General features: G+C 38.5%; 1 protein-coding gene across 2 annotated transcripts in view; it reads right to left on the bottom strand.

Moving 5' to 3' along the window:
* Positions 1-16,743, bottom strand: part of nphp4 (nephronophthisis 4) — a 189,503-nt gene that overhangs the window by 105,174 nt on the left and 67,586 nt on the right. For both annotated transcript variants that reach the window (XM_058390447.1, XM_058390446.1), the window contains one exon: positions 13,651-13,765. In XM_058390447.1, the coding sequence (XP_058246430.1) occupies positions 13,651-13,765 (115 nt within the window). The remainder of the gene's footprint in view (positions 1-13,650; positions 13,766-16,743) is intronic.

The following is a 16,743-nucleotide window of genomic DNA, read 5'->3' as shown; positions in this document are numbered from 1 at the left end:
TAAAACAGTGTGGAAGATGAGAATTGGGAACCTGCTCTAATTTAGCCTACATTTAACCTGGAATAATAAATAGGTCATGTGCTTTTAGAACAGAACAAGTGCACATATGAATCAGGTCTACATTTACGAGACAGGGGGCATGGAGTGTTTCTTTTTTATGAGTAATATTTAACACATTTTCAGATAGAAATAAATAACGACAGAGTTAAACGGTAACATTGACTTAAAAATTAAATAGTAAATAAATACATTAATAAGGATTAAGGGTAAGTTTAAGTGTGGCTTGTGATCTGGGTCATACTGGAAAGTTTTACTTCTCATAATCATAATTTGTCATAATTCCAGTTTCTTTATCTTTGAGAGTCTATAGCCACTGAAAACTTTGTTGCCATGTGCCTTTGTTGCCATATTTTCACTGCTAAATTTCACTGTTAAATTATACACAAAGCAACCAAGAAACCAGTACTGAAAAAAATAAAGAAAAGATGAAGCAGACAATGAAGAAGCAGAAGATAAAGAAAAAGACGACAACCAAGAAGATGAAGATAAAGAAAAAGACGACAAACAAGAAGATGAAGAAGACAAAAAAGACACAGAAGAAGAAGAAGACGAGAATGACAAAGATGAAAACAAAGATGACAGAAGAAGGAGAAGAAGAAGAGGAAGTAGAGGAAGTAGAAGAAGAAAAAGAAGAAGAAGAAATCGTAGAAGAAGAAGAAGAGGAAGTAGAAGAAGAAGAAGAAGAAATTGTAGAAGAAGAAGAAGAGGAAGTAGAAGAAGAAGAAGAAGAACAGGAGGAGAAAAATGATGGCAGAGAATAAGAAGATGAAGACGACATTGAAGAAGAGGAGGACAAAAAAAAGAAGATGGAGGAGTAGAAGATGACAAAAACAATGAAGAAGAAGACAACAAAGGAGAAGTCGTCAAAGAAGAATAGAAAGAATGAGACAAAGCAGAAGATGAAGCAGACAGAGATGTAAAAGAAGAGGGCAAAGAAGACGACAGATGATAAAGAATAGCCCAAAAAAACCCCCAAAAAAACAAAGACAAAGATGATGAAGAAGAAGAAGACAAAGAACTCTGACCCTGGGTCTGCTGTGTTCTAGGAACTTGAACTCAGAGATTCTGGGAAATAAGAAACACTTTGAAACCCAATATTATGAGAAATCATCAACATCATGATGAAAGATTCTGGGAATTCATTAAGTAGACCCTCCATTTCTCATAAACTTTCTTATTAGAAAGACGACACTAACTAAATACCACAAACTAGACAAAGTGAGAGACAGAGAGAAATAGAGAGAGGGGGAGAGAGAGGGGGAGAAAGAGAGAGAGTTACTATTAACAGCCATTACTTCCACAACAGCTTTATAATCAGGTGGAGCTATCAGTTAAAACCCACAAAGGTCGGAGGTCATCTGATGAGATGGTACATCATTACCATCCACATTTTCACCATTCCTGTCACACGCTCCTGCTTCATGCCTGGTCACACTGGAGAAACACTGCCACCCCTTGTAGACGGTGTACCCACTGCCTTAACACTGCTAATTACCCTGCCGTTCCAGGCTCTGCATGCGCAAGGGTGTCTTCTAGACCTGCTTCACCCCATTAGCCGCAACAGATCAAACCAATTAAACTGGCAGTGGCCGGCATCGCCCTGCTACCCAAAGGAGCCACGGGGCCAGATGTATGTAGTTCAGGAGGCGAAAACACAACTTGATGCAGCTGCACAATGTGCATTCAGCACATCTGAAATTAATGTTCAAATTTATAATCACGGCTGTAGCTCATCGCGCAAACTGCTCCTGGGACGCTTACTAAATGCACTCGAAATCACGAAGTGCAAATTGCTGTTTAAAAGCCGAAATGGTGACAACGGTCAACCACCGAGCCCACAGACAGCTTAAAAGGTAAATGAAAGTTCAGTAAAAAAGGACTGGGGTATTAGTAAAAGGGAGGCTTATTAAATGAAGTCGCTTATGTCTGAACAAGAAAATTGTGCGGACGGCATTAATTCAGCCGACATGCCGTTTGAATAGTAATTGGTTTTGAATGAAAAGGCGGCCGTACCGAACGAAGTAGCTACTACCGTTAAAAGTCCAGCTAATCTGCTTTCCATTCTTGTTGTGGTCAAATTCCGCTCCTGAATGACCATCCCGGAAAACTGCCACAAAAAAATCCGGTTGAATTTTGAATCTATTCTGACTTATGTGCTACAACCAGCACTGTGAGATCTACAGGACCAATCTGACAAGCTGTATTAAAAGATACAGTTTCCCTGAACTTTCATAAAAGCTTTATCCGGATGGGATTATATTTACATGGGGTCCTGGGGTCCAGATGGATTTTATTTCCATCTGGATCTTTTGTTTTCTCCATGCTCCTCTTGGAAAATTACAGACCTACAGATTTTTCTCCAAAGTCAGCTTTCATTCTGATCGTTTTAGTCCAGATGTACATTTTTCTATACAGATGTCACTTCAGGATTGAAAAAGAGAATGGTTTGACTGTTGCTGCTGTTACTTGCCATATTCAGTCTCATAGCATGTGTATCCGTGACCCTCCATTCAAAATAAAAATACATACACATACACTTCTGTTACAGACTGTGGAGTACTATTTTAATGTATTTTTGAATTGTTGGTGGAACTTCATTGGTGTGTGTTCTCTACTCTAGTGCTTCTTCAGCTGCTTGGATGCCAGCTTGAGAATGGAACGTGATCATAGGACCCAAATAACCAGGTTTGTAGTAAACACAACCAACCTGCTAGAAACTCAGTTCTACTGCGGGTACTGATATGTACTGTGAGACAGATGTGAGAGTTTCATTACTGAAGAGACGTGTGTTCAAAATAAATAAATAAATAATACCCCTGATCAACTAATCCAATCCAAATAGGGCTAACGATCCTTAAGGTGATCTTGTATAATGGCCATAAAAACATGAAACACAAAAATGAATAAATAAATAACTCAGAAGACAATAAATATGTCTCACGTTTGTGGTTAAAACAATGAATCTGGCAACACATGACACTAAGTAGCACCTGGCATTGAGAAGTGGGCAAAATCATGAGTGGAATTTGTCACCACAAAGTCACACTTGGCATTTGTCCACCCTTTTTGTTTCCTAGTGCCATCACACTCAATCCTCCCTCAAATGCGCAAGAATGAGTCACACATTACAGGTTGCCATGTGCACGGTGTTTAAACTCCATGTTTAGGCCCATGTATTGTTTCTCAAAGAATACGTCCCTAACTGAATCAGAAATCAGCTTTGTACATCATACATACATCATGAACCCTGTTCTATCCCTCTGGCTTACACTCCATTACCCACAAACCCAAGCTGTTCTATTAAAGTGTGCAGTGCATCAGACACTGCCAAGCCCCTCGTTATTATTTCATTGCACTCAATTGACAGATGCTGATCCAGAACACGTTAAAAGCACATTTCGGATTGAACATGGCTCACACTTCACCCGACGCTTTGGAAAATTGTTGTTGACAGACTAGTATTAGGGGCTATCTGTGTGGAGGATCAACTGTCAGTCTCACAGAGCCATGGGTAAGAGAGTGATAGAAGACCGGGGAGGGGGAGCGAGAATTGGGAGGGGGGGGTGAGCAGGAGTGAGAAAATACACTTCAGGAAAAAATGTCTTTTGTTCAAACATATGAGCTTTTTATTCTGAAAACATGCACTTAAATGATTTATTCAGGCTACATTCTAACCTTGCCTTGGGAGTCTGTCTAAAGATGGTGAAAAGCCTCATTAGCTAAGTGTGCTTTTGTCACACAGTGAACGTTGCACTTCTAACAAAATAGACATAATCAAATACGGCTGTCAAACGTACACGCTGTGATCGTCATCAAAACAGAGAACACCACTCACAGACTGTCTACAGGGGAGAGCCAAGAAAGCTTAAAGAAACATAAAGGCATACATAATGACATGTAGCCAACAGAGTAGAAGTGAAGGAATCAGAGATTATATCCACACTGATGTTAGAGTGGACACTGGTGAGTTGAGCAAAGGGACATCGATGAGGCTCGGGATTAAAGATAGTTCGCAAGTGATGATGATGATAATTAAAGTGAGAACTCATTTACTTTGATAAACTTATTATTCATTACAATTCAGTAGTCATGTTGGACTATATATGGTTATAGACAGAGGAAGTAGTGATATGCAGGCCAACTTTCAGTGGAACTTTAATGAAAACTTTCAGCTCTGTTTACCAGAGTCCATATTCAGCATTGAATTTCTTTGTCTTGTCACATTTCACAGTAATGTTTAATGGCTCATAAGAAAAGTAGATACCCAGGGCTTTAAGAAGTTTAGTTTTACATAAGGATTTCTTTTTTGTTTACTCATGTATTGCAATATATTTTGGGTGGATGTGATAGCTTAATGGTTAAAGGTGTTGAACCACAGATCAGAAGGTGGTGTGTTCATATCCCAGGTTTTACCAAGCTGCCACTGCTGGACCCCTGAGTAAGGCCTTTAACCCTCAATTGCTCAGTAGTATAAAATGGGACAAAATGTAAGTCAATGGCGTGAACGTAAATGTAAATATTCATAGAAAAGTTCCCCCAAACCCCCATATGGTTAGTTTTCTATCCACACAGATGTTTTTATCTTCAGAGTAAATGGTGAGATCAAACCTATTTCTGCTTTATGCCTCGAGTGCTTGTTCATGTTCCTAAGCATCTAAAATTTAAAGATGTTCTCTCCAAATCACTAAAATTCTGTGTAAGGATATCTCAACAGAGGTAAAACATCTCACGCTGAAAGCCAACAGTGCCCTGATTCATTTTCACGTCGACTTCACTTTCACAACTATAACTGTGTGTGTAGTATACAGTAGAAAATGCCAAGGATTTCAGAAAAGCTCTCACAAACATCACCATGCATAAGATGTAATTATATTTAACATTCTACACCAAAATAATAACTGTAAAAATTGCTTAGAAGAAACGTCTGCAATTGATTTTGTCGCCAAGAAATCTTTAAAATTCCATACACCTCTAAAACTAAAACTAAAGCTTGGCACACTGAGACACAGCAGTATTGCTCCACAATTATTAATGGAAATAACCCCAGGATATTATCCTCTACTATCGACTTTCTATTAAACCTCTGACCGGCAACCACGGATGGCTCGTCATTAAAATGCAAGGAGTCAGCTAAAGTTCACTGTAAGTGCCACTTAGAGGAAAAAAAAAAAATATATCCACCCTGAATGACTTGCATATGAATCTTTTTAGCATGTGGTCTTCGTTGGTGTCCAAGATTCATTTTCTAACAAAATTCCGAGTTGACCTTTTTTTTAGTTTAAACATCTTTCACAGACATTCTGGTCTATTTCTACTTTGGTTAACAGATTCCTACAATGCCATTCTGTAAACTTTGGGTCAACCATCTAAGGTCCAAAATATCCCCATCAGCGGTACTGTGCTTATCATCTTGTGGACTGCTAAGTAACTGAACTGAGTCTCTTCCATAACTAAACACAGCTGGATTGTCCACTACTTCTACATTGGATCCCTCATTCACATGACCATCACTGGAAAATGCATGAGAAAAGAAACTCTAATATTCTTCAGTAAAGTTCCAGGCTTCATTTTACAGAAACTGGTCAAAGTTTCAATGAACCTGATTCTCCACTGGGAAGTAATTATAAGTCCGTATAATTTTTTTGTCTCTTGTTCTCAAAATATGCAGACATAAATTCATAACTCATAACCAGAATGTTGTAACCCTTAGCAAATTTGTATGAAAGCTGTGGTGTACCTCAAGGGTGTATCTTTTCTTATTCTTTCATTTTTGCCTGATATTACACCATCCTAAGCATCCTAAATTAGATGAAGATCAATTTCCCAAAAAATGAATACAGGACAACAATATTTTTCCATGGGGTTTACATCACAGAGTTGCTGAAGTAATTATTAAATTAATAAGTTTGGCAGTTATTATTAACACTGAGCCTTGAGACCGAGGTGATTTTCTTGACTCAGACCTCAGTGTTAAGAAAGCAATTACCTTGCACTACAAGATGCCAGGAAGCTGACTCATGCTTATGATTTCTCTAATAAAGACTATCTGAGAAATAAAACATAACGGGGCGTGTAATTATCAAAAAATAATGCATATCAGTATAGGGTGATGCGTGTCGGAAAATATTTTATTACTATTATTGCAAGGCAATTTGCCAACAATAGCAAGTTTAAATGTTTTAATGACTGGCACATCAAGCTTTTTTAACCCACTGCTTAATATCTGTAAAATTAGTTCTTGTTATTAATTACTACATAATAGAGAAACCATGAATATGCAAAGCTCTCCATCCTGAAGACTTTCTCACGGTGGAAAAACTACTGACTGTTGACACTCAAGACTTACATAACCATCATCTCCTTAAAGAAAGCCTCACCGTATCAATAATAATAATAATAATAATAATAATAATAATAATAATAATAATAAAGTATGTTGCTCTTTAGTAACAACACATCTATAATGAAAGTCAATGTGCAATAATGTTACTAGTGAACCTATAACATATTAGAACAAGCACATTACTATAAACCTATCATTTCTGCTTCAGCCAGAGTTGTGCTGTTACAGGAAATAATTCAACACCCTCTGAGCAGTCAGATTTGAGTATTTACGTAACAGCACTGTGGTATAATGTTGCAGCTGTTTACTGTCTTACCCCAAAAGAATAGAAAAAGGAAAAGTTCTGACTGAAACACAGAAGAAGGACAAGTGGTGAGGCTTCCACCCATTACAGGACCATCTGTCAAGCATCTGTAGTTTAGAAAAAAAATCAATTAAAAAAAACAAACTTTCAGACATAGCTTTGTGGATGGACTTTCCTTTTCTTTTTGTTTACTAATTGTTCATTTTTGTTGCTGCTTATTTCATAAAATGTTTCATAAAAAAGGGAAAAAAAGAAAAGAAAATGATGCTAGCTCTCCTGATCAGTGTAATTCTGACTGGTTATGGGGATGACATTGCTTTATTCAGACGGCGGTATTTTTAGAGCGGCCGTGTTTCATGCGCTCAGTTTGAAACACTTGAGAACATGTTCGGAAAGGTGTGGCGTCACAATCTGGTGATTTGCTAATTAGTCAGCGGCTCCGCGCTACTACATTCGGCAAATCTTTCAAAACATATTAGAGGACTAATCACATAGCGGTGAAACACAATAAACAGTAGCTTAGGCATAATTTGAGAGAGGTGGGCAGAGAGACTGCGAGAGAGAGAGAGAGAGAGAGAGAGAGAGAGAGAGAGAAAGAGAGAGAGATATGAAAATAAAACTCTATATGTCTCACTTCTGGGCTACACAGCTCCATCCAGTGGCAGTCAGCAAGCTTGTTCTAAAATCCAGTGTTAACAGATTAGTGAAAGAAATATTTCTGGGTCAGTGCTAATTCATTATGATCAACTGGACTGTAAGTACAGAGTGAAATATACCTGTTAAGATAAAATTGAAAAGAAAACTGGTACAAATTAAACTAATACTCCAAATACATCCAAATAAACCAGAAGCCTGACAAATTTTAATATAAATAAAGGATACAATGATTACAAAGCATTATGATAGCAAAACTGTGTAATAGAAATAAATGTACTCTAGCTCATTTGTTCCAATTACTTAAATAGCCCATGTTAACATAAAACATGAAAAATATAATCTTAGTTTCTTTGACCCTGGCATAATCGTTGATGCCAGACAAGCTGGTTTGAGTATTGCAGAAACTGCTGAGCTTCTTGGAATATTCACCCACTTCAGTCCCTAGAGTTTTCACAGAATGGCACAAAAACATCCAGTGTGTGTCAGTTCTGTGAATAGAAACACCTCGTGATAAAAGAGGAAAAGGCCAGTATGGTTCAAGCTGAAAAAATCAAATAAGCACTCTTTACAAATGTGATGTGCAGAAAAGCAAAGCCTTATCAGGTTCTGGTCGGCTCAGTCAAGAACAGGAATCTGAGAACGCAGTGAGCACAGGTTCAACCAAACTGGACATTTTAATGAATCTCAATTTCAGTAGCTACATCCGGATGGTAAGGTCAGAATTTGGTTCCACCATGATGAATTCTTGAAACCAACTTGCCTTGGGTCATGAGCTCAGCCTGGTGGAGGTGGTGTAATGGTGTGGGGAATGCTTTCTCGGCACATGTTGGACCTGTTAATACCAATCCATCTTTGTTAGAATGCAAGAGTCTATTCGAGCATTACTGCTGACAACAAACATTGCTATATGTCCACAATTTACCCATATTATCATGTCCACAAGTTGTCACTCTGGTTCTCAAACTGATTCCATAGGCTTCCCTGTCAACTGATCTGAATCCAACAGAGCACACTGGAATATGGAGATTCCTAGCATGAATGATTAAAAAAAAATCACTCTTTACAAACGTGATGTGCAGAAAAGCATTTCAGAGCACAAAACATGTCAAACACTGAGGTGGATGGGATACAAGAGCAGAATGATTCCATAGCCTGCCCAGTGTCTCTAGATTTTAATCCAATACAACACAATGAGATTCGGAGATTCCCAGGACGAATGTAAAGCTGAGAAACCTGCAGCAATTCTCATGTCAACACAGACCCGAATCTCAAAGGAATGTTTCTAACACTTTGTAGAATGGCTTCCTGTAGTTTTGAGGTTGTTCTTTGTGCAAAGGGAATTTCTAATACCCCGATTTTAGTGCGTCTAAGTACCAAGTTGTTTAATTCACAGCCCCATTCTTATGTTCAGAAGCTGTGCTTTTTTAATCCAGAACACAGTTCAGCAACAGCAGCTGGATCAGGAGATGATTTATATCCATTTTGGTCAGAACAAGTAACATCCACAGTTAAAAGCTTTTTGATGATCCACTTCACTATGGCCTAGCAACTCAATGGAAGATTTATTACAGGTGTGAAACCAAAAGACATATCGCACCTTGTTAAACAAGCTTTCTTACTTAGAGAAGGCCTCATGTGGACCAAGAAAGGATCTTAAAACATTTGTGAGGGATGAAAAGGTACCACCTGCCTCCAAACTTGTGGGAAGATTTAACAGGATTCTGTACATCATAAAACATGTCATTAAGCACTGTATTTCTTGTAGGAAATGGCCATGAAAGATCACATCTTGGATGTTGCTTAATAATGTAAGCATATGAAATTTTTGGTGTAAAGGCTTTAAATTGTAAATTGTTCCAGAGATCTGTGGCTTAACATTAAGCAGCAAAAGACAGTAAAAAAAAAAAAAAAAAGTGGATGATCAGTCTTTCAATCTCTTGACCAGTCGCACGTTTTTTATGCATCCCCTAAACCTCAGGTTAAAGTCAGTCGGATGTCCCATAATTATCCTTCTATGAGTTCTTCAACTAAACAAACTATCAAAAAATATCAAGAATACCATATTCTCCTTGTATTTTAAACACAGGAAATCACCACCCCCATGTTTTTCCTCTAAATCTGTTACTAGGAAAGGCATTAAGACCGGAGAAGTATCAGCGCCGTTCAGACATCCCAGCTCTGTGACGTGTTGACAGTTGACGTAATTAAAAGTCCGGCACTTTAAAGCTTGTGAAAGTGGTTTTCACAGAGACTACATCTCAAACACATTTTTAACCAATCAGACATTTGGATTCTAAACTCAGTGAGCAGTGAGAAGTCTGGTGTCTCTGAGCTGCAGTTATTCCTGCTATATTCGTCAGAGCAGTGACGTCCAAGACATCATCCTTTAACACGAGCTAAAAATACAGAGGCCCACGCAATTTGTCTCTCTCCCACGTCTTCTCCCTGCCTTCATAAAACATTTACACATGCCTTTATTTTAATAGTTCTGACAGTCTAATTTGAGCACAGAGTACTGAGAGAATAATACTGGATTCTGAGCATTTCATATTCACAATATAACATACAGTGACAACCAATGTGGTGTGTAGAGAGGGAAATACATTTAAAGATGTAGGAAGCATTGTGGACACGCTTCCCTTCTCATCACTGCTGGAGCGAACTGCTGTATGGAGCATGTGGTTAGCTATTAGCTGAACGCTGGCTTGTTTTCTCCCTTTAATTGGAGACTCCTGTGACCTGAGCCAGTGGAAAATGGAAGCGCCGATGTGCTAACAGCGTCCATCCTGTCGGCGCACTGCGGTGAAATTTTACCCACGCACATAATTGACGGAAGCTCTCCCGTGACTTAACTGAGGTGACGTGCGCTCATAGAACACTCTGCGGCATGTAGACAGAAAATAAGCACTTAGGGGACATCTTGTTTAATACTATGTACATCTCTTTCTTTTGTGTCAGATTGGACTGCAATATGATTGTAATGAGGCTCTAGTGGGCAAAGTGTGGGAGTGTGTTTGTGTATATGCATTGTCAGGTTGCAGTATGGTACGTGTTTGTGCTTGTGTTTGTATTCTTAACCAGTCGGATACCTGCTCTCGGGTTGTATGTAGGTGCAGTGTCCGGGTTATTCATAAAATAGGGTTTAAAAACTCCACAATTAGTATTTTATCGATAATTTATCCCAAAAGCAGATTTCCATTAATCATTTACTAATGTAAGTATATTAAGTTTATTCTGATTAGGAGGCATACATCACCAATGCACACACATGCAAATCGTACCCCAACTTTAGGTGTGAAAGATGTCCAATTACATGGTGACTGAAAGGAACCACAGCCAATCAGGATAGACTATAATAATTATTTATTGGTTATGAGGTGTTGATCGATCAACTATAATTAGTCTGCCATTGTGTCCAATACTTTGTTATACATGCCTCTTTCCTTCTCCAGCACATGAACATAATCAGAATTGGCACAGTACTGGACAGCAGAATACATTATTTGTGTTCGTTATCGTTTGCTTGTTTTGTTTTTAGTCCCCCAATTGTATAATTAGCATCAATGGTTATGTAGACAGATAGAACTAATCTCCCCAAGAAGCACCCATTTTCATAGAACCTTTGATTGACATGGCACATAACCAACCCCAGACCCAACCAGCAAACACGTACGGTTATTTCATATACTCACCACTAAGTGCTTATTGTGTTGCCGTTTATCTTGAAGCCAGAATAGTGTACAAAAGATATCAGATGCTTTGTTGCCTTTGCGCTGTTGATATCTTGTCAATCTTGGCAATATTGTGACCTACTGCTCATCTCTATCTGTTTGTTTACACGTATCCTCATTGAGTCATAAATGCACCTTGTGTCTGACTTCAATAACAGATAGACAAGACACATCAATAAAATCTTATACATAAAGATTCTGCCGTGTTGTGCATTAAAAGAGGCTGCTAAAGTCTATTTTTTTGACATATAGCACTCTGTGACCACCGAGTATGATTGTAAGATATGGTATGGGGCAAGACTTCAGTAATTCATGTCTATGTGGTGCATGATGGAGGAAAAATCTAAAAGCTAGCAGCGAACCTTGGTAAGCAAAAGAATGCAGTACAGATTATAGTACATGTTAGCAAAATTTGCAAATATTCACAGCTATAAGGTGACTAGTTTATTGCTAGTTAACACTAGTAAACTGGCTGAATGGAGTTTCTCTCAGGTTTTCTCTCAGTTCTCCGGTGTCCTCCAACCTCCCAGAAATTTTCACGCTAGCCTAAATGTCCCGTAGATATGAATAAGTGAGTTAATATTGTTCATGCTGGTCTGTGATGATCTCATTTCCCATCCAGGGTACATTCCCACCTCATGCCGGTTACTGAAGATGAATGAATGCTCCAAACTCAACATCCTTGGCAACATGCTGCACTTTTCTGCCTGAAAGCAAACGTGACTACAGTACTTCTACAAAAAAAAAAAACAATAAATAAATGTGTTTTCTGTTGGATGCCAAAATGTCCTTGCAGGCGGTCCAACACAGTGACTCATAAGACAACATTAACAGTGAAGCTTTTTGTTTTGGGCACACCTTGTGTATTAGGGGTATACTATTAGCGTTAATGCGACCATTTGGATGAAACATATGGACATATGGTGTTTGAGAATCCAAACAAAAAATTTCACAATTTCCCAAACAGCCAAGCCGACAGCGTGCGTATGTTTCAATTCCGATTTAATCTGTATCGACTGGGAAATTGTTCACTGTCGATATATGACGGAATAAAACAGTTCTTGAATCTACATTCAGACTTCTGGGCCATGTATGTGGCCTCAGCCTGTAATGAGGACTCCCTGTAGATTAACCTGCTGAAGCGCAGCGCAGTGTTCATGTGGGTTTTATTATGGAAGCACTAATCCAGAGAGGATCCATGCAGGAGCAGGACTGCAAGCCAAGGAGAGCAGTGGGAACCTGCTGGGATCAAATACAGACCTGCTATCTGCAATCCCATAGTCCTCCCCTCCTCTGTTCCTTCTCTTTCTCTCTCCCTGTTTCTTTACAATGTGTTTATTTACTGAAGCTGTCCTGCCAAGGATGGCTGTTTAATTTCCTCTGGGACAGACACACTAATACACCAGAGAGAAAGAGACAGACAGAGAGGGACAGACTGAGACAGCAAAAATGGAGTAAAGCCAAGTAAAAGAAGGAGAGACATAAAATAAAATGGGGGGGAAAAAAAAAAAAAAAAAAAAGAGTAGTTGAGATATCCTTTAGATCCCTTTTTTCACTTGTACAGCAGTGTGTGTGTGTGTGTGTGTTATATGTATTATGTATTATAACAAGCAGCACAGACCTACCCCTCTCCCTGTGGAGCTTTGATTCAATAACACATCAGCCACCAGGAATTTCATACATTGTGTTCCGTCCTCTTAAACATCCCGAACACATACTTTTAAACAGGTGTCATGATATAAAATCTTGGATTAAAATGAACACACACACAGAAGCCTGTGAACAATCTCACTACTCCTCACTTTCTGTCTGATCACAATATACTGTACATTCTTTTAAACCCCTACAGGATACATCTGGAAGTCTTAGTTCTTCACTTCTGCCTCACCTTCCACTTCTGTGAATGATTCCACATAGATACCTCTTAAGAGTTTCACTTCCAAAAAAATCACAACTCAACCTCACTTCAGTGAATAATGTAGCTTGGATGGTGTACAATTGTACTTGTGTTAACAACTTGGACGCAAACGCCAATCTATATATAATCAAAATCAGCCATCCAAAAAGAAGAAAAAATAAATAATAAATTAAAAAAGAAAAAAAGAAAACGCACTTCAGCAGTGCATTCAATAAAGCATAGCTGGTGTTACAGCTTTTACATCTAAGGCATCCCTTTCTTTTTCTTTTTTTAAGAAGCAGTGCAGACTTACTAGGCTACATTAAAGAAAACATTGTCTGATAAAACGTACAACTAGTTGCAGCAGTATAAATAACTATAACATTGTACCATCTGTTCTGCTTCGTTTTCCATTTTCCTTGTTCTTTTACCCTTTTATCTTCCTATATTTATTCTTTTGGTGCTTTTATTATTCTTCTTTCCACCCGTTGTTGTGTCTTTTCATCAGTTTTATTTTGGCTCAGCTGTTGTTATTTATACTTTCTTTATTTTTTCTTTCTTTACTCCTTTATAGTACTGTTTCGAGACTATTTGGACTGTGAAATGTTCTGTACAAACAGAGCCAACCTGATTTAACACTGGGACAAACGCGTGTTACCTTCCTGTCTCCTGCAATGGGAACGGAGAAGACGTATTCCAGCTGGAAGACCAAGCTGAAGGCTGGGTGCCTTATCATTCTCAGCTCCACGTTACCACGTAGCATCAGGACGGCGCTGGAAGAGAGAGAGAGAGAGAGAGAGAGAGAGAGAGAGGGAAGCAGCCATAAATGCTCAGCACATGCATTATCAGCCGGCAAGACTCAAACTGTGTGTGTCTACCACGATTAAAGAGATCTATTTACTGTGGTGACTCACAACAGATGCTCAGAGTCCTGATTCATTCATGTCTGTTATATCACAGTAAATAGTCTGTACCACAGCTATACCCTTGTGCTGCAAACAGTACTACTTAAATAAATAAATAAATAATATATTATATTTAATACATATATATACACATTGTATATAATATTGACGTTATTATTTTTATTATTTTCTACTTTTTTTTTTTTTTTACTCACATAGATCAAGGACATGGCTGAAGCATCTGTACTGTATTACAGTAAAAAGTAGTGCCAAAGCACTCTTCACAGTCTCATGTTTCAGCTTATTGTCTTTTGCAGATTTTCTTCAAGGACATCTCAGTACTTTGCCTCAACTATGCTTTACTGTAGGGATGAAACTGACCAGCTGATATGCAGTAACTTGAATCATTCAGGCTAAAGAGTAGGGATGAAAATGCCTAGGTGACGATCCATACCTGGACCCTCTCCAATATAAACCTTAACATTTAAGCCAAAGAGCAAATATGAAACTGACCCGGTGATGAGCCTTACCTGTATATTCCTCTGATATAAAGCCTGACATTTAGTCTGAAGTGTCCGATCTTGGTTTTGTCAGACCTTAAAATCTGATTCTGTCATGGTCTGAGAATCCTTTAGTTGCTTTTTTCTAACAATAACTGACACCAAGAGAGCAAAATGTGCCTTTTACTAAGAAATGGCATTTTCCACAGGATGGTAAAGCTCTTGGAAACGTCTCTGAGGTTTCTGAACTTCTTCTATTGTGTTCTTTGGGACCTTCAAAGCTGCAGAAATATTTGGTTAATTTCCTCAGCTGTTACAGAAAAGATCAGAAGTCTGAAAACAATGACCTTGGTCACTTTATATAGGCAGAAGTTGAAGAAAGAGCTTAAGGATTATCAAGGACTTTAATATCCAAAACCATACAATATGCACAAGTCATGACTCCAGCAATTCCTCACCACCACATTTTCCCTTGAGTTGTGAATTCCTACCCAACTGTTATCACCCCCGTCACAACCAGGAAGACCGAAGGCTAGCACATGCATCCTCAGATATGTGAAGCCACCCACTGCATCATTTTGAACTGCTTGTGTTACATCACAAGACCCACATATGTCACTCTGACTAGAAGATGACACAGTAACACTTTTCCCACAAAGAGAGCATATCCGTCTACTTATGATAGGAAAAAATACTTCACTGCTGCACCATTTGGAAGTTGAATACTTTCTAAATGCACTATAGCGATTAGGTATTTAATGCACTACTTTAATACCAGAATTTAAAGCACTGCTTGCATAAAGCACTGAAGCAATGCAGGAGTATTTAAACTTATTAAAAGGTACTTTTTATTCAGCTGCACTTTATAAAGACACTATTTTGCTAATCTGTCCATGTAAACTAAACATGGCTTTAACAAATTAAATAGTGCAGAGAGAACCAAACTCATTAGTGGCTAATCGAGCCCAGCGTGGAAAGAGCTATGAGAGATTACAGTGGTGTACGGGGCTAGGATCCCACTCTTAAACAACCACTTGGCACTAATGAGGGAAATAATTGACTCATGCATAAGCAGGAAGTGTACTGAAATAACTACATGTGTAAGCTGGTGAGCTGGTTCAGTGGTAGTACTGTGCATAAAATTATTAGGGAATAAACTGGGCAGTGGCGCATCACTGGTTATGGATTTGGGCTTTTGGCCTACTGATCCAAATGTCATGAGTTCAAAATTTCAAAAAGTTGTACTTTCCGTGCAAATTTTAAGTCTCTCGGGATAGAAAATATCAACTATTCGTGTAAAAAATTAACTGTTTCACCTTCTTTATGGAGTCCCCATAATGATAAGAATATATCACAAGTTTTTCCTTGTGTGGATATTTGGCTCTTTCGCAATAGGCAACTAAGCTTTTGTTGCTGCTTCTATTAAAAAAAGGGAGTAAAAAAGGAAACCTAAAACAGCCAATAGTTTTAAGTAACTGAGGTTAAGTTTAGGTGTTGGCATAGTATAATTTATCTATAATATCACAACTAATCAGTGGAAATACACTACGGTGAGAGAATCAGAGAATCATTGTGTGTGTGTGTTATCCCACTTAAGTGGAATAAATTTCTAAGGAGAGGCATGCAGTATATCTCGGGGGTCTTCAGGAGTCAGAATTTAATATGCATTTAATTAGTGTAAGTAAATATATTAAAGTGGGTCTTGGACCTCCTTGGAAAGTGTAGTGAGGTTAAGGGAATTCCTTTACACACACACAATGGATATGGCTAGAGCTGTCTTTCTCTTTTTATTTTTATTCATTTATTTATTCTATTTTTTTTTCAGGGCTTTGGTATAGTGCCTCAGGGGAAGGGGAAAACAAGAGGAAGGATCTGAAATACTCTACAAAATGAATGCTGTTTCAATCTGCCATGGCTCTGCAGTAGACCATACAAACAACCTATTGGATTCCAAATTGGGTACATGAACACAGATGTGCAAGAAGAAAGATAATGAGGAAAAATAATTAGGAGAGTGCCATATTAAAGTTTGGCACAATTAGTGCTACTATACGTCTGCAGTGTGGAAATCTATTAATTCCCCCAAAACACCTGTCATGTCTCCGTCATGCATGACAGTTTGGCATGCCTAATTTGCTCCCAGCAGTCTGCTTTCACCTTTCGTTCGCGCTCTTTCACGCTCTCTCACTTTCTCTCTCTCTCTCACACAAACACACACACACACACAGTCATCAAGATGGCGGCAGTGTCAAGCTGTAAACGTATTGTTAATTAATCACATTCTCTATTCCACACCCTGAAAACTGAGTCGGCGCCTCCATGCTAGACTCCTGCAAACTAAACCAG

The sequence above is a fragment of the Hemibagrus wyckioides genome, linkage group LG05, assembly GCF_019097595.1.
Source record: "Hemibagrus wyckioides isolate EC202008001 linkage group LG05, SWU_Hwy_1.0, whole genome shotgun sequence".
Taxonomy (NCBI): Eukaryota; Metazoa; Chordata; class Actinopteri; order Siluriformes; family Bagridae; genus Hemibagrus; species Hemibagrus wyckioides.
This window is presented reverse-complemented; position numbering and strand designations above follow the sequence as displayed.